The sequence below is a fragment of the Furipterus horrens genome, unplaced genomic scaffold, assembly GCF_987537825.1.
Source record: "Furipterus horrens unplaced genomic scaffold, mFurHor1.1.pri manual_scaffold_6, whole genome shotgun sequence".
In the NCBI taxonomy this organism is placed as follows: domain Eukaryota; kingdom Metazoa; phylum Chordata; class Mammalia; order Chiroptera; family Furipteridae; genus Furipterus; species Furipterus horrens.
Genome location: NW_028327176.1, coordinates 23,952,217 through 23,979,543, shown reverse-complemented (window position 1 = coordinate 23,979,543; position 27,327 = coordinate 23,952,217). Strand labels below are relative to the sequence as shown.

The window sequence follows — 27,327 nt, the reverse complement described above, 5'->3', positions numbered from 1 at the left end:
GGATTCTTGTGGCCAGCTATCTAAATACTGATAGTGAAGGTGTCTCAGTGTCTCTGTATAAGTCATTGCTTATGGATTTGCCTTTGGTCAATTTTTTTTGTAAAAAAAAACAAAACTCACTTGGCTTTCACTTTTCGAGATTCTCTTCGCTTTTCCTGTTGAAGCTGTTCAATTTTCTGTTGCATTTCTTCTTGTTTGGAAGTGATGGCCTGGATCATTGACATGGCATTGCTTAGCTCTTCCTAAAAAATAAGCTTCCATATGTATTTAATCTGGTATATTGGGTAAAAATGTAGAATATCTAGTGTACAGTAGGTTTTAATACATATTTGTTGAATGAATGAATCAATGAATGAGAGATGAAAAATTTACTTCCAAGAAAGAAAAACCTCAAATAGATATTTTTTCCATGATAATTAGTGAATAGGTGAGAGAAAATATTCTTATATTTGGCTGCTATGTGAAAAGGTGTTTTCTACTTGTGTAACTAAAACCAAGACTCTTTCTTCAGCAGGGAAATAGAAGACAGGCCTACCTTGAAATAGTTTAATGAATTCTTCATTTCAGTAACTTTTTCTTCCATGGAACATTTGCAGCTCTTAACCTTCTCTTCCAAAGCATATTCTCCATGTTGAATTCTTGACAGTTCTTGCATTGCTTCTGTGAAACCAGTTTTGAGTTCAGAGGCCAGGGCCTGCAACTAAATACACGGATAGTGAATTTAATTCACTATAAATAATTAGAAACAGTACCATTGACCTTTTGAGTTTTTATTTTTGTTTGAGAAACCAGGCTCTTGAGAATTTAAAGACCTCATTTCCTGGTATACTAAAGTTTGAACAACTTAAGGCAACATTGGCCCCATTCATCCAGGAAAAAGAAGGTCTTTTTTTATTCAGCACATAGTGATGTTTGACACAAGAAAGGCAAGCAAATAATTAAGTTTACTAGTGTGTTTGGAAGCTACTATGTATTCTGACACCTTTGGTTAAAATGAGATGTACTTGAAAAGCAACTTAAGCATGTGAAAGACAGTCTTGATCCCGTAACTCTTCAAATTTCATGAAAGAAGAGATAGGTCATATTATCACTGGTTGTTAGGAGAAGATGAAGAAATTCAGGGGGTTTTTCTGTAAAAAAAAATTAAATGATAAAAAGAGCAATAACTAAGCATATTGGAGAATTTCTTTGAAATGGGAGAGGTTTTGGGTTTGTTTGTTTTTTAATTCTTGAATAGTATCATGGAAAAGGAGATAATGGCATTTTCAAGGGCAGTGTGCTTTAATATGTAAGGAAGGCATGGAAACATTTGCAATGGTGGGAGCTCAGCATGTTGTTGATAGTGATATGATTCATCTTAAGCAGTCAAGTCTGGTTTTGTAGGAGTGCACACATTGGAGTTCTGTTTTCAACTTCCTCGCCGTGAAAAAGCGGTCAATTCTGGAGTCAGGGCACAAATCTTAGTGCCCTCCCACAAGTGCTGAGACCTTAGGCAAGTTGGTTAACCTCTTTGTAGCAGTTTCCTCATTCATAAAATAACTATCACAACACCTATGTCACAGGGCTGTTTTGAGAAGAAAACGAATAACTGCAGGTAAGGTGCCTGTCCTACTGCACGCTAGGTACACAGAAGGTGTAAACATTTTCATTCTTCTTCCCTTTTGAATGGCAAATAAAGGAGTTAAGCACAAATGAAAATGTGGGGGGAAAAGGAGCACTTATAAAGTTCAGGATTTCTTTATTGAACAAATGAAAAGCATTTTCAACAGATAGTAACTTAAAAATAAGAAGATAACATTACTTTCTTGAAATTTATAATTTTATACTCTGCCAAGTAGAGAAACTCTTAGCTCCAGATCTCTCTTTAAAACACAATTTTTAGAAGGTTTGTTCTATAATTAAAAGTATCCACAAGTATTCTGATTTTAAAGGGATGGAAATTAAAGTTCAGTTACTGTAACAAAATTCCTTCAAATGTGTGTTTCTAAACATTTTGGAATCTGGTTGTCCCAATGTTTCCAGTTTGCACCTCCCACTATAAAATGACTTAGTCACCTACATCACATGTTTAAAATATAGGATTTTGTGGTCCACTGTGCTTCACAAAGATTTCACTTGAGGGCTGGGAGTAGGGAGAATTATAAGAGGAACCAAAGAGATTATTCAGAGGAAAAAAGCCAACAAACCTGTCAAGTGTTTGGAACTGGAAGACTGGGAAAAAACACAAGCAATCTGTTTTTCATTCCAATTTTTAAATTGTATTCAATTTTTGTGATGGATTTCAGCACATGTCCTAATTCAGTTGTCATAATGGAGCAAATGACCAGATCAACTACTTTTGATTTGGTAATTCTCATTATGTAAATTTTATGAGCAAAATAAACAAAATCCACAACTATATAATATCAAAGCAAAACTTATGCAAGGTTTAAAATTGAAGGAAGGAAACCTGACATTCAGTCAGGTACTCTGAAATTCACTTAGATTTCCTGCTTGAAAAACAAAGGGAACCAGTATCTGACAGAAATAGGTTTCATTATCACTGCTCCCTTAGGTGAAGTTTCCCCAGGAGCCAAAATACAACAAGCAGGGTCCCAAAGGAAAGGACTTTTCCTCACCTGTAGAACCCCAGCTCTCAAAAAAAATTAAGAACTATCAAAAATTTTTTGTAACAGCCAGCTTATATAGGGACTTCTGGAATTTTGAAACCATTTTGATCTATGAGCCCATTTCCTTCACATATATTACTTTGAGCCCCTTGGGTACCTGCCTTTGAAGTAACAATACTACTTTATGAACAACTTCACAACCAGTGATCATCCAGGGAGCGGAGGCTCTAGTGAGAGTTATCACACACCTGAGACAGCATGTCACTTTTAGGACCCTTAAACTCCTTATATCTTTAGTTGCTACAGACTGATTCTCCAGTGCCACCTGGCCACTCCTCTGTGAATAAAAAAAAAAAATACTCTGAAGACATGGAGTTAATATCTTTTTTTCTGCTCTCTCTTCAGCTTTCTTATTTGACAGCCCACAGCCCCCCCCAAGGATTTGAAATGGGTGTCTACCTTGTTCTCCAGCGAGTTGAACACGTTCCTCATCTCGTTGATTTTTTCATGAAGCTGCTCTAGAGAGGTTATGATCCCTCCTCCATCCTGCCGCTGAAGGCGGGCTCCCACTGGAGGCAGGTTCAGGGAAGACTTGTACTTGGAAGCCTAGGGCACCACAGAGGGCATCTTAGGCTTAAAGAAATAGGGGAGAGGAGTCCGAATTCTTCCTATGTCCTGCTCTCAATTTCTGTTTCTCAATTTTCTTTATTTTCTTGGCTTCTTAACACTTGCTGTTTTTTTTTTTAACTCTTCCTAAGATGAATTTTAGTCAACATTTTCCAACCAAAGATTCCCTCAGCTAAAGGTTCTTAAAGTGCGCAAGTTGTTATGCAGACTTCTTCCTTTCTGTCCATTATCAAGGTCAGAAAGCGACTATGGGGAAAATTGGGGGTGGGGGGGCTGGACCTGTACTTGAGCACCCTGGAAACTCATTAATGTCAACATTTGAGCAACCTCTCTACAAGATATGACAACTTTCTGCATCACCTGACTAATGACTCTTTAAGAGCAAAAGCCCAGGTGTTCTAGAGTAGCACATGATGGCAAGGAAGCCAAAGGAATTTTTTGACTTTCCCTATAACCAGGGTTGCTACAGAAGAAACTTGGTCTTCCTGCTAGCTTCTATTTCCCTAATTTTAGGCTTCTTTATTAATCCCCGGAAATGCAAAGATTTAAAACACCACATGGGAAGCAAGTCATTTGAATAGTCAAGAGTAAATCTGCTTCTCCACACTTCCTACAGAAGTTGACCGTTCAAGTCATTATTGCAGGGCACTACTGATGCTGATATGAAGCCTGGTATGCCAGAAATTGGTCTCACTGATCCCTGGATGCACCACAGACCTGAAAGAGTTAACTTCTCTAGTATTAGAGACATTCCTCAACTGTAAAAAGAGACTGAGGCTCAAACAGGACTTACAAATCCTTTAAAACTTTCAATGGCAGTTTTAATGATGAAACCTATTTCCATAGGACTGGTTCCCATAGTTTTTCAATTAGAGGTCCTTTTGGCACATAACTCATTTTCTTAAATTATTTTCATTACAGAGAAATAGAAAAAAAAAGAGAGAGAATTACCCCAAACCTCATTACTTTAATATAACCATTCATGTTGGGGCATACAGTATTTCCTTCTGTTTTGTTCTATGCATATGAATGTCGATGTTTATATGTTTGATATCACACTACACTTGTATTTTGATCTGCCCCCTCTTTTTACCTAACATTCTTCCCCCCACTTTGCTCTCCTCTACCCAGTAACCCCCCTCCCTCCAGCAATGACCCCCTCCCCCTTAGTTCATATCCATGGGTCATGCATGTAAATTCTTTGGTTTCTCCCTTTCCTATATTATTCTTAACATCCCCCTGTCTATTTTGTTCCTACTAATTATGCTTCTTAATCCCTGCACCATTTTCCCCATTCTCCCCCTCCTCCCTCCCAGCAAATGACCCTCCAAATGATCTCAATATCTATGATTCTGTTCCTGTTCTGGTTGTTTGCTTAGTTTGTTTTTGTTTTTATTTTTTAGATTCTGTTGTTGATAGTTGTGAGTTTGTTGTCATTTTAATTGTTCATAATTTTGATCTTCTTTTTCTTAAATAAGTCCCTATAACATTTCATGTAATAATGGTTTGGTGACGATGAATTCCTTTAGCTTTTCCTTGTCTGGGAAGCACTTTTTCTGCTCTTCCATTCTAAATGATAGCTTTGCTGGATAGAGTAATCTTGGTTGAAGGTCCTTGCTTTTCTTCACTTTGAATGCTTCTTGCCAGTCCCTTCTTACCTGCAAAGTTTCTTTTGAGAAATAAGCTGACAGTCTTATGGGAACTCCTTTGTAGGTAACTCTCTGCTTTTTTTCTTGCTGTTTTTAAGATTCTCTTTTTATCTTTAACCTTTGACATTTTAATTATGACATGCGTTGGTGTAGTCCTTTTTGTGTCCATCTTGTTTGAGACTCTGTGCTTCCTGGGCTGTATGTCTATTCCCTTCACCAAATTAGGGAAGTTTTCTTTCATTATTCTTTCAAATAAGTTTTCAGTTTCTCACTATTCCTCTTCTTCTGGCACCCCTATGATTCAGATGTTCATATATTTAAAGTCCCAGAGGTTTCTAAGCCTCTCCTCATTTTATTACATTCTTGTTTCTTCTTTCTGATCTGGTTTAATGTTTATGTCTTCCTTTTGTTCCAAATCATTGATTTGAACCCTGGCTTCCTTCCCTTCACTGTTGGTTCCCTATATATTTTTCGTTATTTCACTTCATATAACCTTCATTTCTTCCTTTATTTTTTTTGCCATACTCTGTGAGTTCTCTGAGCATCCTTACCACCAGTGTTTTGAACTCTGCATCTGATAAGTTGGCTATCTCCATTTTGTTTAATTCTTTTTCTGGGGTTTTGTTCTGTTCTTCCATTTGGGCCATATTTCTTTGCCTCCTCAATCTGGCAGCCTCCCTGTGTTTGTTTGCTTCTGTGTATTAGGTAGAGATGCTTTTATTCTTTTATTCTTAGTAGCATGGCCTATGTAGCAAAGGCACCTGAAAATTGTGTGGGGCGGAGCCTTAGATAATTGCCAGTGTGGGGTCACCTGCTTCACTGCTCTGTGGCTCTATTTGTGGTAGGAGACTTAGAGAAGGAACGATGCTGCTGCCGGACTTCTGGCGACTTTCCTGGCACTCGCCCTGTTTCCAGTCACTTCACCCACTTCCCATATGTGATTGGTGCCCTTCCAGTTGCTGCCCTGGGGTTTGCACAGGTACTAAGACCATGAGAGCCCTTTAACTGGCAAAGATCTGACAGTTTCTTCTGCCACCCCAACATCCACTTGTTTTTACAACCAGAAGTATTGGGGTTTTATCTTCTCAGTGCTGGACCTCTGGGCTATGCAGTCTGGCCTGGGGCTGGGATTGCTTGCTCCCAGGGTATGCCTCCTGATTTTATCCACCACATGTGAACGTGGGACCATGTGTTTTGCCACTGCCAATTGTCCAAGCCACACCACCTCTCTGCCCCATCTCCATGACTCCTCCCTTCCTACTCATCTGGATGAATGTGACTTCTTTAAATCCTTGGTTGTCAGACCAAGCTCGATTTTCTGATGGTTCTGGTTGTGATTTGTTTTTGAGATCTGGTTGTAATTCTTTCTATGGTTGCATGAGGAGGTGAAGCCCTTGACCAATATTCTTATAAGTCCTTTCCCATATCCTTAAATTTTTTTTCTAAATATCTTTCTTTAATGACTACATAATATTCCATTCTGAGGTTGTGCCAGAGTTTAGCTATGCATTTACTCTGGTTGGAAATTTATGTTGTTTGTAATCTTTCAATATTATAAGTAATGGTGACATTATGCTTTTTATATAAATCTTTGTATGTACTTCAGATTTTTTTCCTTAGGATAAATTCCTAAATATGAACTTATTGTGAGTCAAAGCATGTTGGGTAGTTTTGACCCAAATGGAAATCTACTGTTTTGGAGAGAGATGATATATTCAATTAATTAATACATATACAAAATATATTTGACCAAATGGCTTGAAAAGTTATAATAATATGGTTGTATTTTCTTGGAAACAAATTGTATCTTGTGTAATGTCCTAAATTAGTATATTTAGAAAATCATCTCTTGAACAAGATATTTGAAACAATATAAATGGAGGAAGCTGCAATATTTATATTCCTAAGGTCACAAGTGAGCTAAAAACATGTTGGAGTTCAACTCATTAGTGTGACAGTTGGGCTAGGGCTAAATTGTGCCGTTAACACATCTGTTGCCTTAATTATGGAAACCCCCCCCCCACTTCTCATGTTAATGAAATCATAATTTAAAAGTCCATATGCAAAATATGGTAATCAGGAGTGAAGCAACACAATTCGACCCTGAAAAGAGATAGTAGACTTTGAGAGGGCTGTATACAGTGGGAAAAGGATGAGGTAAAAAGAAAATAGACCTGGGTTTAAATAAAAAGAACTATACCAAGCTAAGGAGCAGTTCAGTGTATCCACATGATTCACCTGACCTGGCAGTAATTCTGCCTGGAATGAACTGGGAAATGGTAGTGCTCATTCTCCTGTTGGCTTCTATTACCTGGTTTTGGTCACTATATCTCATACTCTTACCACGGAGGTCAAGTTCATCCAAAAATCAGAGAGCCAACTGGAAGTATGAACATTTTAACATTTTTACTACATTTTAACTAGTAATTTTTATTAAAATTTCTGCCAATGAACACACATTCATCAAAACCAAATATCATTAATTATTTTATTATTTGCTTATTAGGTAGTAAAAAAAAATAGTCCTTGTTTTAACCATTGTTTTTTTGAGCTCCAACCTTTTCTTTTATTTATTAGCCATCTGTAATTTTACCATAGTCGATTGTCTGTTTATGTCCTTTGCCCATATTCTACAGAGGTCTCAGAAGTTTCCTTTTTTATTGATTTCTATGAATATATAAATATTACAAAGGTTTAATCCTAAGAATTTTTTTTCCATTTTTTTTGTTCATCTTTGAATTGGTTGAAAATATATTTACATTGGGAAAATTTTTAGTTATGATGTGGATGAACTTTCTAACCTTTCCATTTTGATTTCTTTCAGTGCTTTTTTTTACTTAGATATTTCACATCCAGAGACAAATATTCACTAAGTCTAAACTTTTATGGTTTTATTTTTTTATATTTAACTCTTTAATCACTTTAGACTTTATTTTGATTAGTATATGAAGTGAGGATCTATTCTTTTTTCCCAGAGAACCAGACAATTTCCAAACATCATTTGGTACCAGACTAAATGACTGCATCAGACCTCTTGGCTCAAAGCAATATATACATTTTAGAGATATTCACTCATTCATTCAAACAATATTTATTGAATATTTTTTATATTCCAGGTACTGTACTTTATGCTGAGAATATACAAAAGAGCAAAATGTATTAAATCCCTGCCCTTGGAGCTTACATTCTAGAGATAGAGATAGACAATAAAAAAATAAAATAAACAAGTTAATATTTACTATAATGTCAGGTAAGGAAGTGAGAGTCTACCAAGAAAATAGAATAAGGAGATAAAGAGTGGCTGAAATGTCATATTTTACTTCAAATTTCACATTTTGCTCTCCCTTTTTAGTGTAGATTGTATTCTGTTATGGTTAACCTTGCCCTGCTTCCCTCCTTCCACTTCCTCTTCTTTCTTTACTTCTCCTCCTTCATCTTCTTTTGGTTAAATGTTGCTTGGAGTAAACAAACTGGGGCTTAGATAGCATTCTTTTAAAATAAGAATGAGGTATAATCACAGCATCATAGAGGTCATAGAGACCAATATACTTCTACTGCTTCATCTGTTCCACTGTGAACAGATGTACTTGGATTTGTGATACAATAAGAGAATGAGGCCACCACCACCACCACTGCAGCTATATTTAGCCAACATTCAGGGGGTGACCTACATAAAATCTGTAATAGACTTAAATCATGCCTCAGTTTAAAGAGATACTCACATTCATTCAAATGCCATACACAGGTCAGATGTTAACAGAGGAGAGGTGAGCATTGAGTGAAGACTCTTGTTTCCAGGCCTTTGTTCAAGCTAGTCCCACTGCCTGAAACACCCTCCCCCATATCTACTTACCAAATAATCAACTTGTCCTTAAGTGTCTGGTTCATATCCTTTAGTCAGTATTAATTCATTCTTCCCCCATATCCCATAGAATTTTATCAATTCTCTGTTGTAATCCTTCCAACATTCTACCTTGTATTGTGTTTACCAGGACACTTGAAAATTGATGAGACTGTCTGTTTCATTTGTTTTATCTCCCACTAGGTCAAGCAGTAGACTTTGTACATAGCAATAGGCATTAAGTTGAAATGAGGCTGTTTCCTCCACCCTCTCTCATTGCTGGTCTAGGTTAAGGAACAACATGATTAAAGATGTTTACATAATCTGTGCTGGCTTGTTCTCATTGGCTCCACAGCAATGACCTCTCATATGGTATTTCTAGGAATTAGTTCTTTTCACTTTACTGTCACTTAAGCTCAACAAATCTAAATAACATTTTCCTAAAACTATCTGCTCTTCTGAATTCCTGTATCTCTTTTGGGAGACAGCTCTTTTTCCTACTAACTAGGGCTTAAAACCTTAGAGTTAACTTTGAAATCCCCTTTTCTTCCAAGCCCCACAAGCCCTGTCAGTTCTTCCTTCTCATGTGTTCCAGATAACACTGTCCTAGCTCTGGAGCAGTGCATGGGTTTCCCTAGCCCTAGCTGCTTTTATGTTACAAATTATGTCAAAATAAACTTCCAGGTTTTTAAGGGCAGAAATTTACTTTTAAATTCAGTCAGAAAATATACGCCAAATAAATACTATTCAGAGAGCCAGAGCAGCCTGATGTGACCTTGATTGCAAATATATAACAAAATGTTTTTCAAATTTTTATCTTCCTTGTAAATTAAATTATTCCTATTATTTAAAGGAGCTTAACATTTTTTCCCTATCACCATATTTTAACATTTGCAATGTTAACCATCTTTCAATTTTCAATTGTCCCTGCTAAAATAAGGAATTAAGATAAACAGATTTTACTCTCTTTCTCACTAACGGAAATGTTATTGCATGGTGTACTGACCATAGTGATGGTAGCGGCAGGCAAGTAAAGCAGAGTTGATGTGGGAGTGGTTGTGCTTATTTTATAAACTGGTTTACGTGGTCCTTTCATAATCAGTTTTCTCAAAAGTGCAATGGGAATGGTACTCTCTGCCCTGCCTCCTAAATACAATGAACTTGTTAAGTGAAGAAATATGATGATATATGTGGAAGCATTAGTGAGCACTAAAAATTTATACATACAAGACAGTTATCACTATTTCACATGAGACTGTTCAAAACAATCTATCTTTACCTGGTAAATCTGTGTGGAAGGATTATTCATCGTCATATGTTCATTCTCTCCTGTGGGGAGAAAGAGCTTTGTTCAGTCAACACAACTCATTCTTCAGATACGTGCAGGGAATATGGGGACTAATAGGATCTTAAATCTGCCTGCATGACAAGAGACCAACAATTCAATAAGAACAAGGCATAAACTGGTGTAGGTGACTTTACATTCACATTCTAATGACCAAGCCATACCTATCTGATGAATCTCCTACAGTAGAAAACCATATTCTACTGTGATGGTGATGTTTCTCAACCAAACAATGATTAGCCATCATTAGTTAGCCAGAGTGAATGCCCATGAAGGGTCTCACTTGTGTTCTTGGGACTGACTGATGTTTAACTGAGGGGATAGATCTGTAGTCAAGAAGACTGCTCTTTGCCCGGCACCTGTACAGTGTCACTCTGTTGTTCTTGGGAGGCCTGTATAAAATATCCTGACATCTCCTGCCTGTGATCCTTGCAAAACTTCGGAACTCTGACCTCCTGTCCCTGTCCAGATCAGTTAAGGGAACCTTGCTGCCCTCCTAGGCAAGAGGGTTGATAGAAAGGAATTAATTGTCAATGGAAAAGGTCTGGAAAGAATGGAGGCAGAAAGAAAACAGTCTTGGCAACACTAGAGACAGTGAAACACAGGTCAAAACACAAAGGAAGCAGTATATTATACAGATCATTTAAAGCTAGGGAGAAAAAAGGTTGGCCTAGAATGTACCTTTCAGAATCACATTGGTTGGCTAAGAAGACAAGGCAATCCGTGTAAAACATGCAGCTCCTTGCTGATCCATTTAGTTATATCTCCATTGTGTCACATTGTATGTATCAGGCAGTTTGTGCATGCTACCCCTGGCTGCAGACATTTGGTTGTGTGAATGTGTACATTGTTCTCCTAAGATGTGCTAGTATAGAGAATTCTTCCTTAGAGGAACCAGCTATAGTATGTAAGTTCATAAATAATACATAGCCTCAGCCCAGAACTTAAACACAAAAAGGGCTGTCCCTATAAAATCCAGATGGTTTGAGATCACCAAAGACTCTCTACATAAGCTTGAGTTAACATTCCTTTGCTCATTTTATGCTATGTCCCAACAGCCTAGTATCATGGTAAGAACCAGAACTTGGGAACAGAGATCAGGCTCCCAGATTTAACTTTGACACTTTGTGGTTGTAGCCTAAATTCTCTATGACTATTTTCTCATCTGGTAAGAGAACCTCCTTCTTTATGGTTGATTCTGTGTGGTAAAAATTAAAAAAGAAAGCCTTATATTTCTAAGCTAGCCTATAAGGTGTTAGATGTCTATTAGTTGAATGTGTATCTTGGCCTTATTGATCAGGTTAGTCTGAGGCAATTCTAAATTTATTGTTAAGAAAAATTAGATAACTGCTTAGATAAAATTATATAGATAACATTTTCTATTTTTCTAGCACCAAGTCTGTGCTCTTCATGGTCATTTTAGTATAATAAAGAAATGAGAATAGTAAAGTTAACATGTTATCATGTTTTTTTAAGTTCAGTTGTTATTATATTTTTCATTACCACTTATCCCCCCATATTATCACATTTAAAAAAAACAGAAATACAAGGCTACAACACACATTTCTTAAATTCTGAGCCCTAAAGCAAGACATGAACAATCTAACCTTGCTTTGTTTTGGTTTTTTCCATGGTTCCTGCCGCTGCTCTCCTCCAGCTTATTCTTCAGCATTGCATCTTCATTGCCTCTGGATCAGGCCACCCCTTCTTCCATGGACCTGTCCATTCAAATCAAGAGCAAGGGAGAGCAGGTAGAACTGGTGAAGTAACTGGATTTTCTTTATGTGTTAACTTGAAAAAAAATTGAAATGAACACAGCTATTACAGGCGACTTGAGGTGAGGTTTACGCAATTTCAGAAGAGTGAAAATATTGAGTAAATACTTAGCTTAAAACTTAAAGGTAAATATTTCGTGAATAAGTATGAAATTCATTAATTATTTTACTAATTTTTAATATGGTACATTCTTTTTTGAATCAAATCAATTAATTTAGACCCATTGATTTTATTAGCAGGTTATAGTTTAGAGAAATTATTTAAAGAAGAAAAAACTTGAGCAAGTATGAATGCCAAAACATCCGTTTCTATTTCATTAAACAGTAACTTCCTTGAGGGCCTTGTCCACACTTCCAGCATCTTGCAGACTTCTTTACATCCAGAGAGGCTTCTCAAATGTGGCCTGGCTGTAGTGACCACTAGACATAAAACTGCAAGTTCAGAATGCAATCTAATAAAGAAACCAAAGCTGTCAGTGTTGTCAGTATTGGCCCTTTTTTTAACCATCTAGAATTTTAACCCTTTCCAATGACTGGAGAAAGAGTTAAAATTAAAACCATGTGAGGCTTGATAAGGTGCCTCCCACCATGAAGGCTGAAAATGTGTTCTCCATGCCTCCCTTGCAGCTAAGGCATAATGGACACATGATCTATGCTCTGCCACTCAGATGCATACACTACAGTTGACTCCAGAAGTTCCAGGATTTCCTAAGGCACATATACTTGATAGACTTTTTACTTTCTAAGAAATATAAAAATTTCCTAAGACAGTTTAGATAACTCAAACCGCTGCTTTTGGTGCTTTCCTCACCAGAACAACTCTACTACATAATTTGGGGCATTGTTGCTGGCCATATAATCCCAAACTTGGTTCACCAGTCTCCCAGCAATTATGTGAGCTGCCCATATCCTTTCCACAAATTCCCTTGCTGCTAAAATCAGCCAGAGTTGCTTTCTATTGATTGCAACTAAAAAACCTGATTGAAACTATCAAAATATATTAATGCTATCCAAGACTGAAAAGACACAAATTAAAACTCTGTTCACACTCTATAAAAGACATCTCTAATCTATAGTGCAAAATGCAGATCAATAGTTGCCTAGAGCAGGAAGTGGGGTTTAACTGGGAAAAGATAAAGGGAACTTTTTAGGGTGATAGAAATGTTCTACTTAATTGTGGTGGTGGTTATATAGATGCATACATTTGTCATAAGTCATCAAAGTGTATTATAATTAAGTGTATTTATCCTATGTAAGTTATACCTCAAGAAAGTAGAATCAATACTTTTCATTCACATATTGAGGTCAGTAAAGCAAAATAATAAGTTGAAAGGGTAGAGGGTACAACAGATAGAAAAGCATTGATCAACAGCTATATAGTTATAAATCAGGGATATAAGAAAGTCAAGGCCATATGCTATTTAGAACCTTGCACATTTTTCATGTGAGAATGAAAGTTATGTCAAGGTAGAGTATATTCCCTAGCTATATAAATATCTTCCACAGCTGATATAAGCATTACTAAAATGAAAACTTTCTTCTCTTTAGCAATTACTCATTTATTTGTAGCTAATGCATTCCATGATTCACAGAACGTTAGAGCCAAAAGGTCCTAAGAAAATTATTTCGTCTGCAAAGCCACACTGCTTTGAAAATTATTGTTAGATGTGATTTTAGTTACTGCTTGAGGGAAAAAATCTTGAAATATATAAAGCCATATTTTTATGGATAATTATTTATAAGGATTTAGTTATCTAACCTACAACTAATTGAAAATAAACCCAAAATCCCTTCATATATCAGATAAAATGTAAAACACATTTTTAGAGCTGGGACACTATCAAGCTCACATATATCCATACGGTCACTGATTTCAAGACATAATAAAAAGTATGTAGTTAACAGAAAGTGGATTATAATTTTTATTTTATTTATTTAATTACGAAAGTAAAAATAGCTGCATTAGAGAAAATTTTGAAAATCTAGAGCAAAAAAAAGAAAACAACTATAATGCCTCTATTTAAACAACCATCATGATAATTTGGTTGTATTTCCTGCTAGCCTTTTTTTCTCTTAAATGTTTTATATGATTGTTAATGAAGCCTACATTAGAGCATAAGCAATTTACTTTCTTAAAAATTAGATTATTATTACTCATATTATTTTTACTGTGACTATTTGAGTATTCCTCCCCAGTCTCAATCAATATTAACTACCTGCTGGTATCCTAACATTCCTTTCTTTATCCTCATATAACCACACACAAACATATATACAGAACATAAATATATAATATGGGGCTGCCAATGTAGGTTCCTACTATACCTCTGTGCATCTTTGCACCTTGTCTCTCTCGTTTAATAATACATTGTGGCAATCTTTACAAGGTAATTGGTATGGATCTAACATTATTTTTATTGGTTGCATAATATCCATGGCATAAATGACCTGTGCTAATCATTCTGTTTTGATGCACATTTGCTATCTTCCCATTATTTTGCTGCTGTAAATAATGCCATAATAAACAGCTTGGTACATTGAGACTTACTTATTGGTGCTTTACCTATATGGGGTTTTAATAGGTATAGCTAGGCTACTTTCCAAAAAGGCTATAATTATTCTCATTTCCTCCAGGAATAGTGTATGAATACCTTTTCTTCTGCCAGTAGTGGATGTTAACTCTTTTTAGTTTTTTGCCAGTCAGATGGGTGACAAAGGATATTTCATAGCTACTTTTGCTCATTGCTAGTGCTATCAAGCATTGCTACATATACTTACTGGACATTTACATTTGTTCTTCTGTGATTATCTATTCCTCTGCTTTGCATATTTTGTATTGGGTCAGCTGCCTTTTCCTTATCAATTAGTAAGTGCTTTTATATAAAAGAGATTAAATCTTTACTTATTCTATGAATTTGGAATAATTCCCCATCTTTTTTGTGTGTTTTGACTTTATGGTCACTTTTGCTATTGAAATATTTTAAAATTAAAGGGTCAAATAGATCTTTTTCCTTCATTGCTTCTGTTTCTTGTGTTGATTTAAAAGCTCTCTGAAGCTCAAAATTATTAATATGTTTTTCTAAATTATCTCCTAATTTTTAAATCATTTTTAAGTGTTTAATTCATCTGAAATTTGTCTTTATATATATGGTGAGGGAGTGTTCAATTTCCTTATCAAACCAAAATATAGTGTTTTAAAACTATTTGGTTGAGCAAATCAACTATTATTCTTTTTTATAATTTGCTTCATATGACATCTATTTTTCCATATGAATAAATGAATGTCAAGATTATTTTACTCATTACCAAAAAAAACTAGGATTCTCATGGAATTGCATTAGATTTATGTATTAATTTGGGAGAATTGACATTTTTCTTACATTGGATCTTATCATCCATTTATATGGATGAGATTTCATAGTTTCTTCTTTAAAATTCTGCATTTGTCCTGTGAAATTTGTTCTTAAGTATTTTATATTTTTTATTGCTATTGTGATTATACTTTTCCACTTTAAATTCTAACTAGGTTTTGTATTCTCTATTTTATTGTATATTTATTTTATATTATGTGATGTTACTAAATACCTTTCTTAATTATGGAAGATTTTTATTTTTTAATTTTATTTTATTGATTATGCTATTATAGTTGTCCCAATGTACCCCCTTTGCCCCTGTCCACCCAGCACCCCATCCGCTCAGGCCATCCCCACAACTTTATTGATGTCCACTGGTCATGCATGTAAGTTCTTCGTCTACTCCATTTCCTATACTGTACTTTACATCCCGATGGCTATTCTATAACTACCAATATGTACCTATTAATCCCCTCACTTCTTCACCCATTCCCATCCCATCTGACAACCATCAAACACTCTCAATATCCATGATTCTGCCTCTGTTCTTCTTGTTTGCTTAGTTTGTTTTTTAGATTCAGTTGTTGATACACATGTGCTTATTGCCATATTATTGTTCATAGTTCTGATCTTCTTTTTCTTAAATAAGTCCCTTTACTATTTTATATAATAATGCTTTGGTGATGATGAGCTCCTTCAGTTTTCTCTTGTCTGGGAAGCTTTTTATCTGCCCTTCAATTCTAAATGATAGCTTTGCTTGGTAGAGAAATCTTGGCTTTAAGTTCCCCCTTTTCATGACTGGATTCTTCTTGCCAATACCTTCTAGCTTGTAAAGTTTCTTTTGATAAATCAGCTGACAGTCTTATGGGAACTCCACTGTAGGTAACTAACTTCTTTTTTTTTTTTTAATTGGTCAAACATTTTATTAGGACTTATTTTCCAGGAGAAGTTAATAAATTACATCACAGAAATATTTGACCAGACCAGGTTTGGGGGCAGATTTCTTTCTTTTTTTTTTTTTTTTTTTTAATTTTTTATTTATTTTATTATTTTTTTATTTTATTTTATTTTTTTTGGTTTTTCAGTTACAGTTGTCCCATTTTTCCCCATTTCTCTCCCCCACCCAGCCCACCCCCTCTCCCGCAATCATATCCCTCCCCGTTGTCCATGTCCATGAGTCCTTCATACAGGCTCTTTAATTAAACCCTTCCCTTACTTATCCCCCTTCTCTCCCTCTCCCCTCCCGCTATTGACTGCTATTCTGCTCTTTGTTCTATTTAGTTCCTTTGTTTGTGTTGTTCTTTAGTTTCCTGTATTAGGTGATATCATATGGTATTTTTCTTCCTTTGCCTGGCTTATTTCACTAAGCATAATTCTCTCTAGTTCCATCCATGTTATTGCAAATGGCAGGAGTTCCTTCTTTCTTTCTGCTACATAGTATTCCATTGTGTAAATGTACCACAGTTTTTTGATCCACTCATCTACAGATGGGCACTTAGGTTGTTTCCAGCACTTAGCTATTGTAAATAGTGCTGCAATGAACATAGGGGTGCATAAGTTCTTTTGAATTGGCGTTTCAAGATTCTTCGGGTATAATCCTAGTAGTGGAGTCGCTGGTTCAAAAGGCAGTTCCATTTTTAATCTTTTGAGGTAATTCCATACTGTTCTCCATAGTGGCTGCACCAGTCTGCATTCCCACCAACAGTGCAGTAGGGTTCCCGTTTCTCCACATCCTCGCCAGCACTTGTTGTTTGTTGATTTGTTTAACTTCTTTTCTCTTGTTGCTTTTAAGATTCTCTCTTTATCTTTAACCTTTGATATTTTAGTTATGATGTGTCTAGGAATGGGCCTCTTTGTATCCATCTTGTTTAGGACTCTCTGTGCTTCCTGGACTTGCATGTCCATTTTCTTCACCAAATTAGGGAGGTTTTCTTTCATTATTTTTTCAAATAGATTTCTAAATTCTTACTCTTTCTCTTTTCCTTCTGGCACCCCTATGATGCTAATGTTGGACCTCTTGAAGTTGTCCCAAAGGCTGTTTACACATCCTCTTTTTTTTGAGTCTTTGTTCTTCTAATTGTTCTGATTGGCTGTTTTATGCTTCCTTACGTTCCAAATCATTGATTTGATTCTCAGCTTCATCCACTCTACTGTGGTTTCCCTGTAAATTATTCTTTACTTCAATTAGTGTTTCCTTGGTTCCTGAATGGATCATTTTTATGCTGTTCAAGTTCTCACTGAGGTCCTTGAGTATCCTTCTAACCAGTATTTTGAACTCTGCGTCTGTTAGATTGCTTATCTTCATTTTGTTTAATTCTTTTTCAGGAGTTTTGATCTGTTCTTTCATTTGGGCCATGTTTCTTTGTCTCCTCATTTTAGCAGCCTCCCTGTGTTTGTTTTTATGTATTAGGTAGAGCTACTATGACTGCGTGTCTTGGTAGTATGTCCTAATGTAGTAGGTGTCCTTTAGGGTCCAGTGGCACAGCCTCCCCTATCACTCAAGCTGAGTACTCAAGGTACGCCCTTCATGTGGGCTAAATACACCATCCTGTTGTAATTGAGCCATAACTGCTATTGGCAGTCAATGGGAGGGATTTACCCAGGCCAGTCAGCTGCAAGGATTGGCTGTGACCACTTAGCACCAACTTCTGCCCTCCGTAGAGTATCAGCTGTGCAGGGACGATGTGGTGGTGCTCCAATGTGGTCTATAGCTATCCACTGGGTGAGCAGGCTCTGGGGATTCCTGGGTGGTACAGGCCAAGTTCAGCCCCCACCTGTGTTCTTCCCATTGCCACCCTGTATGATCTACAAAGCAATCTTCAAATTGCTGCTACTTGTGTTGGCCTTGGAAGTTCCCAGGTGAACTCATCCTATGAACCTAGGTTGGCTGCTGCTAGTGCCAAGCCTGGGGCCACTTAGAGGTATGGGGGATGAGGGCTCACTGAGGCTGGTTGTTGCTTGTTTGAGAGAATTTAAGAAGTTGTGAAGCATGAGCCAAGACCAGCCATTCATATGGAAAAGCCACTGTTAACAGCTTGGGTGGGTCCATAGTTGGGTGGGACAGAGCCTCAGAGGATCTCTGTGGTGGGGCAAACAGTGTTAGCCAGGTTGATGGAATCTCAGATATGGCACCTGTCTGCCAGCTAAGGGACAATGGCCTCTGACTGACTTTCTGTCTAGAAGAAAGCTGTCCCCAGCTCTTGCCTGTTCCTCCCCATATGCCACTGATGCCTTTGAAGCTGCTGTCCCAGTACTGGAGCTTAGAGGGAGTGAGTCTGAGTAGGTCCGTGTGTGGGGCTGTTAAGAGCAACTGCTTGGGATTCTAGAAGTTTCGCCCACAAACTCAATCCCTGCTGGTTTTTGCAGCCAAAAGTTGTGGATATTTATCTTCCTGGCACTGGAACCCTGGGCAGGGTGGTCTATCTCCTTGCTCCTAGAGATATCCAACCTGAATTTTTATCCACCACATGTGGATTTGGGAACAGCTCGTGATTTGGGTCCAGACAGTTCCACGTCTCCACCCCTCCTACCAGTTGAATGGATGTGGTTTCTTTAATCCCATGGTTATCAGACTTCTATTCAACTCAATATCTTACAGTTCTGAGTGATGGTTGTTCTATAGTTTAATTGTAATTTTAATGAGGTTGTTCAAGAAGGTGAGCCATGTGTACCTATGCCTCTATCTTGACCAGAAGTCCAACGGGAGATTTTTAAAATGTCTCTATTTATTTATTTATTTATTTTAGTTTTCTAGATGATTTTTACCTTATTTTCAAATATTTATACTGGTTATTTCCTTGTCCTATATTATTGTATTTTCTAGAGTTTCCAGAATAATGGTTTCTAATATTGGTGACAGTGGACAGCATTATCTATTTTATGATTTTAATGTAAATTATTTACAGTCATTTAGAATGATATTTGCTCTTTGGCAAATAATCTGTATCATACCTAAGTGATTTCTTTTTAGTTTTATTTTACTAAAATTTCTTATCAGGAATGATACTGTATTTTATTAACCCTTTCAGTAGTTATTGATAGAATTGCTTTTTTTCCCTTTAATTTATTATTACAATGAATTATGCTGATTCCTTGATGTTGAGTCAGCTTTACATTCCTGGAATATTTGATCGGTTATAAGTTATAACTCTTTTAATACAAAAGATTTGGATTCTACTTGTTAATATTTAGACATCATTGCATTCATATTCATGAGGGATTTTGATCTATGATGGGTTTATTGTTTTTTTGTTTTATTATTTTGTTTGTGGAGCATTAGGTTATGGAAGCTTCTTAAATTAAGTGAGAAAGTTTTCTATCTTTTTCTATAATCCAGAAAGTTTTCAATTAAATTGGAATTTTTCTTCGGCAGCCGTCCGTCTCGAGAGACGATGGTGTAGCTTCTTAAGAGTCTATCTGCACCGCCGAGAATGGTTGTGCAGTCCGACTCGGGAGTGACACAGTATCTGTCATCTTGCGATGACGCTGGAGTGTCCTCTCCAGTGAAGCTGAAGCTACAGAGCCTGGGCAGGGTGATATGGAGGGTCTGCTGTTGCCCATGCAGCAGACCCCCCCTCTCTTCGCAGCTGAAGGGTTCAAGGGAAAGACGGAGTCAATACAGCTTGGCTTCAGGTGCGCTGCAGGAGTTGCCGGTATTGACTACAACGTCAAACCGCCTTAGGGACTCCGGCTCCGGATTTTCTGTCGGGGTTTACTCCCTTAGCCTTTCCCCTGAAGAGGTATGCCGCAAGGCAGCGGAGGTTTTTTGGAGTCAGAGTTTTCCTTCTCTGAAATTGGAATTATGTGCTCTTTAAAAGGTAACAGAGCATGGCTATGAAAACTTTGGTCCTGGTGCATTTTTAAAATGATAGACTGATCTTTAAGTTCTCAATTTCTTTAAAGGTAATTGGTCTGTTCAACTCTTCTAATTAATATTGTGATTTATATTTCCTAGGAAACCGTTTTTTTCCTTAAGTTTGTCAACAAATCTGTTGATAGAGCATAAACATTTCTCCATGTGCTATATAAGGAATGGTAGGGAATTAACATTTATTGAACAGCTGCTATGTGCCAAGAACTACACTTTGTATTTTATTTATATCATCACATTTAATTGCAGCTTCATATTGATCCTGTTTAATATGCATCATTATCCTCATTTAACAGATAAGAATGTTGAGGCCTTGGAAAATGAGGCAATAATATGCCCAGGATCATGGGTAGGAAATGGCGGAGGGAGCCAGAATTGACACTTAGGTCTCTATGATTTCAGAACTGGTGCTTTTATCACTCCTGGCTTTCTGCAAATAGTTGCACATTATTATATTTAATTAGTGAAAAATAGTTTTTGAGGAAATTTATAATTTTTTTCTTTTTCTCCCTAGTTATTGAATATTACGATAGTTTTCTGTTTTTCATTATAATAAATAAATATAAAAAGAAGTATTGCTTTTTCCCCCCTCACATTTAACACACTGTTTCCTTAGGTTAAGGTTCCAGAAGAGAATTACTTATTTGAAAAATATGATCATATTAATAAGTAATATAGACTGAAAGCTATATTTCAAGAGGGAGAATAATAACAGGATTACAAGAAAACATAGTATGACTTTGTAAAAAGAGTCTTATTTCATTATGAAATTCCCTGTGAGATCTTCATTTTCTATGGAATCCCTCACTCTCTGAGCCCAGTAATTCTTTCCTCTGCCCTTTATAGTCCTTTAGTCACTGCCTGACTTTAAATAAATAATTGTCAGTGCTACTGTATTCCTCTCTTCAAGTTCATGTGGCTTCTATTCCTCCTCAGCCCTTCTCCTTTCTTTCCATCCCTACAACAGCTGTGCTAGCCTCTAAAATCACCCATCTAGACCTGGGCAGACCCTTGGGAAAATACTGTTACATGTTCAGAAAAAGGCTGCTGGTCTCTAAGCCACACCTGATCATTAGATGGAGCAATAGTTTTCACTTTCTATTCTTGGAAGCCCTCTGGCTTTTTTGAGCCTGCCTTGGGAGCAGAGAGAAGGCCACCAAGCTGGTGGGTTTCTGGACTCCCTCCCCATTCCCTTCAACCAGAGAGTCTTTCTGTTCTTATTTGTTCTGCAGCTTTTGGGGAAAGATTTCCTTTTACACTCAGTTTCAGCTGCTTAAAAATGAAGGTTCTAAAATAGAGGAAGAGGAATGTTGAAACATTAACCTAAGAAGTTATAGCCAGATTTTTATATAATTAATTCAAATAATAAAGTTAATAGAAACCTAAAGAATACCAAAAAATTTCCCGGCCCTCCCCTGCACTGACCTAGAATGTGTACCCCACACACACATACACACATAAGACCATGGAAACTTAGGATTGTCTATTACTTTCCAATTACTGCTGTGACAGAAAAAGAAAGTTTGGCACTTTGGGGAATTGAAATTAATTGAAAGCAGACTTGAGTTAATTTCCATTTCAGTGTCCTTTATTGAATGGGTCTTTAGTGCACATTTCTAATTTAGCAGAATGAGAACTTTTTATGTTGGGGGAAGGGTAATGAGGAAATATTTCCCCCTGAAACTAAAGTAATTCATCAGGACAAAGCCTGCAAATGTTTTCACAGAGGAGAGTCTATATCATCCTTGTGATTAGAAGAATGCTCTAAAAATCATGAAAGGTCTTGTTTTTTTCTGTACAACCTAAGAGCAACATATATTTCATGAAGTAGCATATTTCGTGACCTTGTTATCGTTTTTAAAGTGTGCTTGTGTACATTCCCTCACCTCATCACTGCAGCAGTGCTGTGCAGTGAGCAGGGCGTGTTGCCATCCGTTTTATACAGAAGGAAACTATAGTTTGAACAACTATTTACCCAGAGTTTCATAGGAAGTAGCTCCAAGTAAGACCATTATTTTTTCTGTTATTCTATTTTTAAAATAATCTGCTTCGTGCCACAGGACTCCAAAGCACTATAACATAAGGAACCCCTTTTATTATCATTAAAAATATATCAGTTCCTATGTGGGCTTTGATACCTATTTGAAAAAACAGGTTATGTGGATTGATAAAATGAGGAAAGTTCTGGCAAGTCTGATGAAAGAGGGAGATTGAGAGAAAGAGAAAGAACACAAAATTGGACAAAAAAGAGAGATTAACCACAGATTCACAGGCTATGAAATGCTATTTTAAAAAATTATATTTGTAACATTGCCAATAATTTGTTAAAGCTAGGAAAACATAAATTCCTGAACTCTGTTTTAAAAACTGGAAAATCAACTAGAATACCTGTCTACAAAAGATATTGAAAGGAGGGTATCAAATATCTAATCCCCAAATAAAAAATAACCCAAGATAACAAAACAGGAAGTTTCTATCAATACCAAGGATTGTGCTGTTATTTAATTCCTACCACAAAACAGGGTATATGTAATTTTTACTAAATGCATTCTCTGAGGTTAGTAGCAAATCTACTCTAAGATAGCTTAACTAAATACAGAAATATTTTAAATAAAATATCAGAAAACAAAAATACAACATTTAGCCAATAGAGTTTGTTCTGGGATATAAAAATGGCTTGATGCTTACAAATCTATTAATGTAATTCATTAATCAACATAATGCAAGAAAACAAAGAACACAGTATGACTCTTAAGGAGATACAACAAATTTCACGATACATAGGGCATGTATGCAAGTGTTTAAAATAAGGATACCTCAATGATAATGTAACTTTTAATACCCACTTCCAAACAAATGTATAATCAAGTCACCCTTGCATACATAGAAATTTAAAAGTGGGAAAAAGAATAAATTAAAGAATGAAAAAGGTCTGTGCCACAAGACATCCCAAACAACAAGTAGTCTTATTGTGAAAATGGTCTGTGGTCCTCAGGTCAGCCTCTTCCTTGATTTTTTCTCAAATATGGTATTACTAGAAAGTGGGCAACCCCTGCCACTGAACCAGGCCATAAGAGCAGCAACCCATCCTTAGTTAACTGCTTGAATGCTAGTTCCCTCACCAGACAGTGAGCCACTCAGGAGCAGAGGGAATGTTTTATTCATCTTCGTATACCCAGCTCCTCTGGGCATGTGTTCAACAAATGTTAGTGGAAGTGAAGTGAATTCTCATCCAATAGACAGCAAGAGAAACATGCTTTTTACCACACGTGACATGAGCAAAAAAGAATTAGTGGGACATAGAGAAATAGTTTAGCCTGGAGACTATTTTTGTTAGTGAAAAAAAAAAATCTTATTTTATTATATCAAGCAAAGTTTCACTGGCAGAAATATATCCCTGCGCTCACCATTGGGCTTGAAAACCAAGAGAGAGCAGCATTTCTTAATGAATGGTTTCCACACCACTATAACTGATGTGCCACCCTGGCCAGCAACCTCAGAGTGCCCAGAGCAAGCGAGAACAGGGCACCTCACAGAGGGTGGGCAATTCCCCAGCTTAGGAGCCACTGAGGTTCTTTATGTCAGCATGTGGAATAATAGAGATCCTCCTGCCTCCACTCTCCTGCCATGTTAATTCTTTTTGATTACCTAATGTATCCATCAGGATAATTTGGTTGAGTTGCTATGTGTCAACATCAGTCAAAAATAAAGAAGAGCAGCATGCTATCACACACACACACACACACACACACAAAACACAACCCAATGACTAGAGATAATTATTTTAAATTTAAGAATTCCTCATTTAAGACATCAAAACGTATCAAAAGTTTCAGCTCATAGTACTTCCAGGGGCTCTTCTGACTCATTTAATTGATTCGCATACATGTGTTGGAACCTGATTTGTGAGCCTGAATGCTTTGTAAGCTATGGGTCCTGTCAGGGAGATGTGCTCAATCTCTTTTTTTAATCCTGGTTTGACTTATATTTTAATTTCAGCCTTTCAAATAGATTCTCTCCCTGGATTCATCTAAGTGGAAGTTAAGAGCGTCTCCGAGATAGTTCATGCAAGAGGCGGCGAGCACTGTGTTGCCCCAATAAAAGGATATACTTACTTCAAAAAAATAAATAAATAAATAAAGCGACTGTCACTCTATTTTCACTAGGTCAGTCCTCAGAGGGAAAGAGGGAAGACAGTGAAAGGCAAGAGAGGCTCCTGAGAGAATTGTGAAGGGAAAGCACCCTGAGCTCCAGGGAAAGCTCCCTGCAGTCCTAGGGGGTGACCCTAATTTGCAGAGCAGGTATATCAATGTGGTGTAACCTTAACTAGTCCTCAGGAGGAATTCCTCCTGCTGGAGCAGAGGCAGTTGCAGAACTCACAAGGTCAGGATCATGAGGCTGAGTTAGTAGTATCTTGTGAAATAGATCATCAGTCACCAAAGCCTTTTTTTAGGTGAGAGGGGAAACCAGGTTACTGTTCTCTCTCCTGGGAGAATGTTTTTCATAGTTCAAGCAAATCCAATTTGGATCTCCCGTTGGCACTTTTCAGAACTGCTAGAAAGGAGTGGAGAATAAAATCCAGTCTTCAGGATGATAGTAATTTCTCACTACCTCCAGTGAACAAAGACACCAGGAGCTGGGAATCATAGACAAACCATACAAATCCATAGCCTCAATTAGAAGAATAGCCCACAGCCTGCACATCATTGACAGAGGTCAGCAATGTTCTCTTGCCAATAAAATGACAATTCTCCCTACAGAACTAGTCCACCTTCAAGGCCACAGCATTTGTACCTGAGGATCTCAGTCCCTGCAGGTCCCCTGCCTTTATTAAAACCCTCTGCCCTGGCTGGGTGGCTCAGCTGGTTGGAGCATCATCCTGTACACCAAAAGGTTGCAGGTTCCATCCCAGGTCAGGGCACACACCTAGGTTGCATGTTTGCTCCTGGGTTGGGGTGTTAGAGGGGGGAGGCAACCAATCATTTTTTTCTCCCTTACATCAATGTTTCGCTCTCTCTCAGCAATAAATACATCCTTGGGTGAGGATTTACTTAAAAAACAAAAACCCTCTGCCTTCTGTCTCATACCCTTCATAAACCTGCCTTGGCCATTCTTTTCAACTGTCACTATTTCCACTAAGGATACTGCAACCTATGACCGGTTATTAGTAGAGCCCAACAGCACAGTAACCTAGATATAAGAATTATTAGGCATTTTTATTGATTAATGAAAAATGTAAATTCATCATTAATTGTATTATTTCTTTTATAATTTTAGCCTATTTTATACATGCCCTCCCTAGTGCTAAGGCATACTGAATCCAACCAATGAGCAGCTTCTTAATACATCTGGTAAGTTTGACACAAGAAGAAAAGGCCTAGAAACAGTTCATAAAGATACCAGAACACATTGGGGCTGGTTTTGCTAAGAAGCTATATGCTGATTCCTAAATCTTTTGTTGCACTATTTCAGTTTCCTTTTTGGAACAGGTGAGATAAGAATAAGTAAATAAAATATAGAAGTGCTCCATCCTCCAGTCTCCAAAACGAATTACATATTTCTCCCATCCCAGATAGTTGGATAACAATCCTGTTCTTCAGAACCTTTAAACGTATATATGAAACAACACTGAACAGCCACACTTGAAATCTATTCTAGGGCTGCTTAAGCACACTAGAAGGATATCATTCCATGTATATTATGCCCATTTCATCTTGTTTTGATGTCACTGGAAAACAGTCCCCTTTGCTGAAGGCAAATCTGTCTAACAGGGTGCACACACTGTCCCGTATCTTTTCCTGCTATGTACTGTTCTTTGCATTCCTCATAGGCTGTCCATTTTGCTTTTTATAATGCATTCTGTGAACATTCTCATCAGGCTTCCTCCTGAAGAACTGTGTAAAAATGTTCCCCCGAAAAGTCAGGAAGGTAGTGCACCTGCTAACTGGCTGGGCAGGGGAATGGGAAGAATACTGGACTGAGGTCACCCTGACTTCTCACTTGCTGTGGGGCTGTGGGAAAGCCAGGCACCCTGTCTCGGCTTTCATTGCCTCATCTCTGGTATGGAGACTCTCAATGTCTCTGCAGCTCTAAAATGCTGAGGTTAAAATCTAGCAGGGTATCTCCAAATATCGATCAGTGACATGGTGATATAGCAACCAGTGGCCACCCTTCCCAGCCCTCCAGTCCCCAGAGCCTTCCACTACTGTCCTTTTATTCTTTCTAAAGGAAAAAAAAAAATTACACTGTACCCAAACTGAAATTATGCTAAGCAGTTCACAATTTCCTAATTCCTAGTTCTACCATTATGCAGTTTTAGTTACTTTTTAGTATTCTGGTCTTTATTTTTAGGGGAAAAAACAACAACAACAGAATTAGCTATTCTTCTGATTTTTTGTCTCCTAAATGTATAACCCTGTTTGCTCTTCTTTGCAATAAATGTTTTCACTTGGCTGTTCCATGGTCCCCTCAAACTCAACCTGTTTAATCAGTCACTTTTACCCTATTCAGTACCCCTTTTAGATTTTCCTAGCTTTGTTACTAGCACCACCATTGACACAAGCTCAAAGCCTTAAAATGATCTTCCCCTCATCCTACAATCCACCATTAGTGAAATCTTCTGGGTTTTGCTTTATCAAGTTTCTTAAATTTCCTCCTTATCTTTTCATTGTCACCTCTTTTATATTGCCACTAATTATTTTCCTTTAAATGTCACTTAGCTCCTGTGAAAAAAAAACAAAAAACAAACAAACAAAAACCCTGAAAAGCTCTCTTCTTAAACAACACTAGAAGCCTCAAAGTCCTCTCACAATACCCTGAGCTTCCTCTCCAATCTTGTTTCTGACATGCAGGAAGTATTCCAGCCTCCAGAATCTCATTTATCACTTGCATTCCTACCTTGTCTCTCACTTTCTCTGCTGCTTGGTCTGCTCTCCTCACCATACTCCAACGTCAAATCCTTACTCATTCCCCAAAGTCTAACTTAGGCCCATTCTTCTCTGGAACTGTCCCCCTTCAATCCAAAAGGAAATTATTTCTTTTTTCTTGGAATACCTGTGGAACTCAATTGGAACCCAAACCACAATTTCCCACTGTTATTTATCTTACATAAATAATCTCACTTGCTAAATAAATTATAAACTTCTTGAGAAAGAAGTTTTTCCCCACCTCTTAGGATCTCTGGTGCTCATTCTTTGTTGTCACATAGAGTAGAAGTTCATTAAAAGTTTGTTGGCTAAGATGATAAACCTGCCAAACA

General features: G+C 37.1%; 1 protein-coding gene across 1 annotated transcript in view; it reads right to left on the bottom strand.

The window, feature by feature from the left end:
• The window catches only part of ARHGEF33 (Rho guanine nucleotide exchange factor 33), a 41,521-nt gene extending 31,486 nt beyond the window's left edge, over window positions 1-10,035 (bottom strand). Inside the window, exons 1-4 of the mRNA XM_090280725.1 lie at window positions 10,006-10,035; window positions 3,069-3,215; window positions 536-700; window positions 121-242 (exon numbers count right to left, since the gene is read on the bottom strand). Of these exons, the coding sequence (XP_090136851.1) occupies window positions 121-242; window positions 536-700; window positions 3,069-3,215; window positions 10,006-10,035 (464 nt within the window). The remainder of the gene's footprint in view (window positions 1-120; window positions 243-535; window positions 701-3,068; window positions 3,216-10,005) is intronic.
• Between the last annotated feature and the right edge of the window lie 17,292 nt (window positions 10,036-27,327).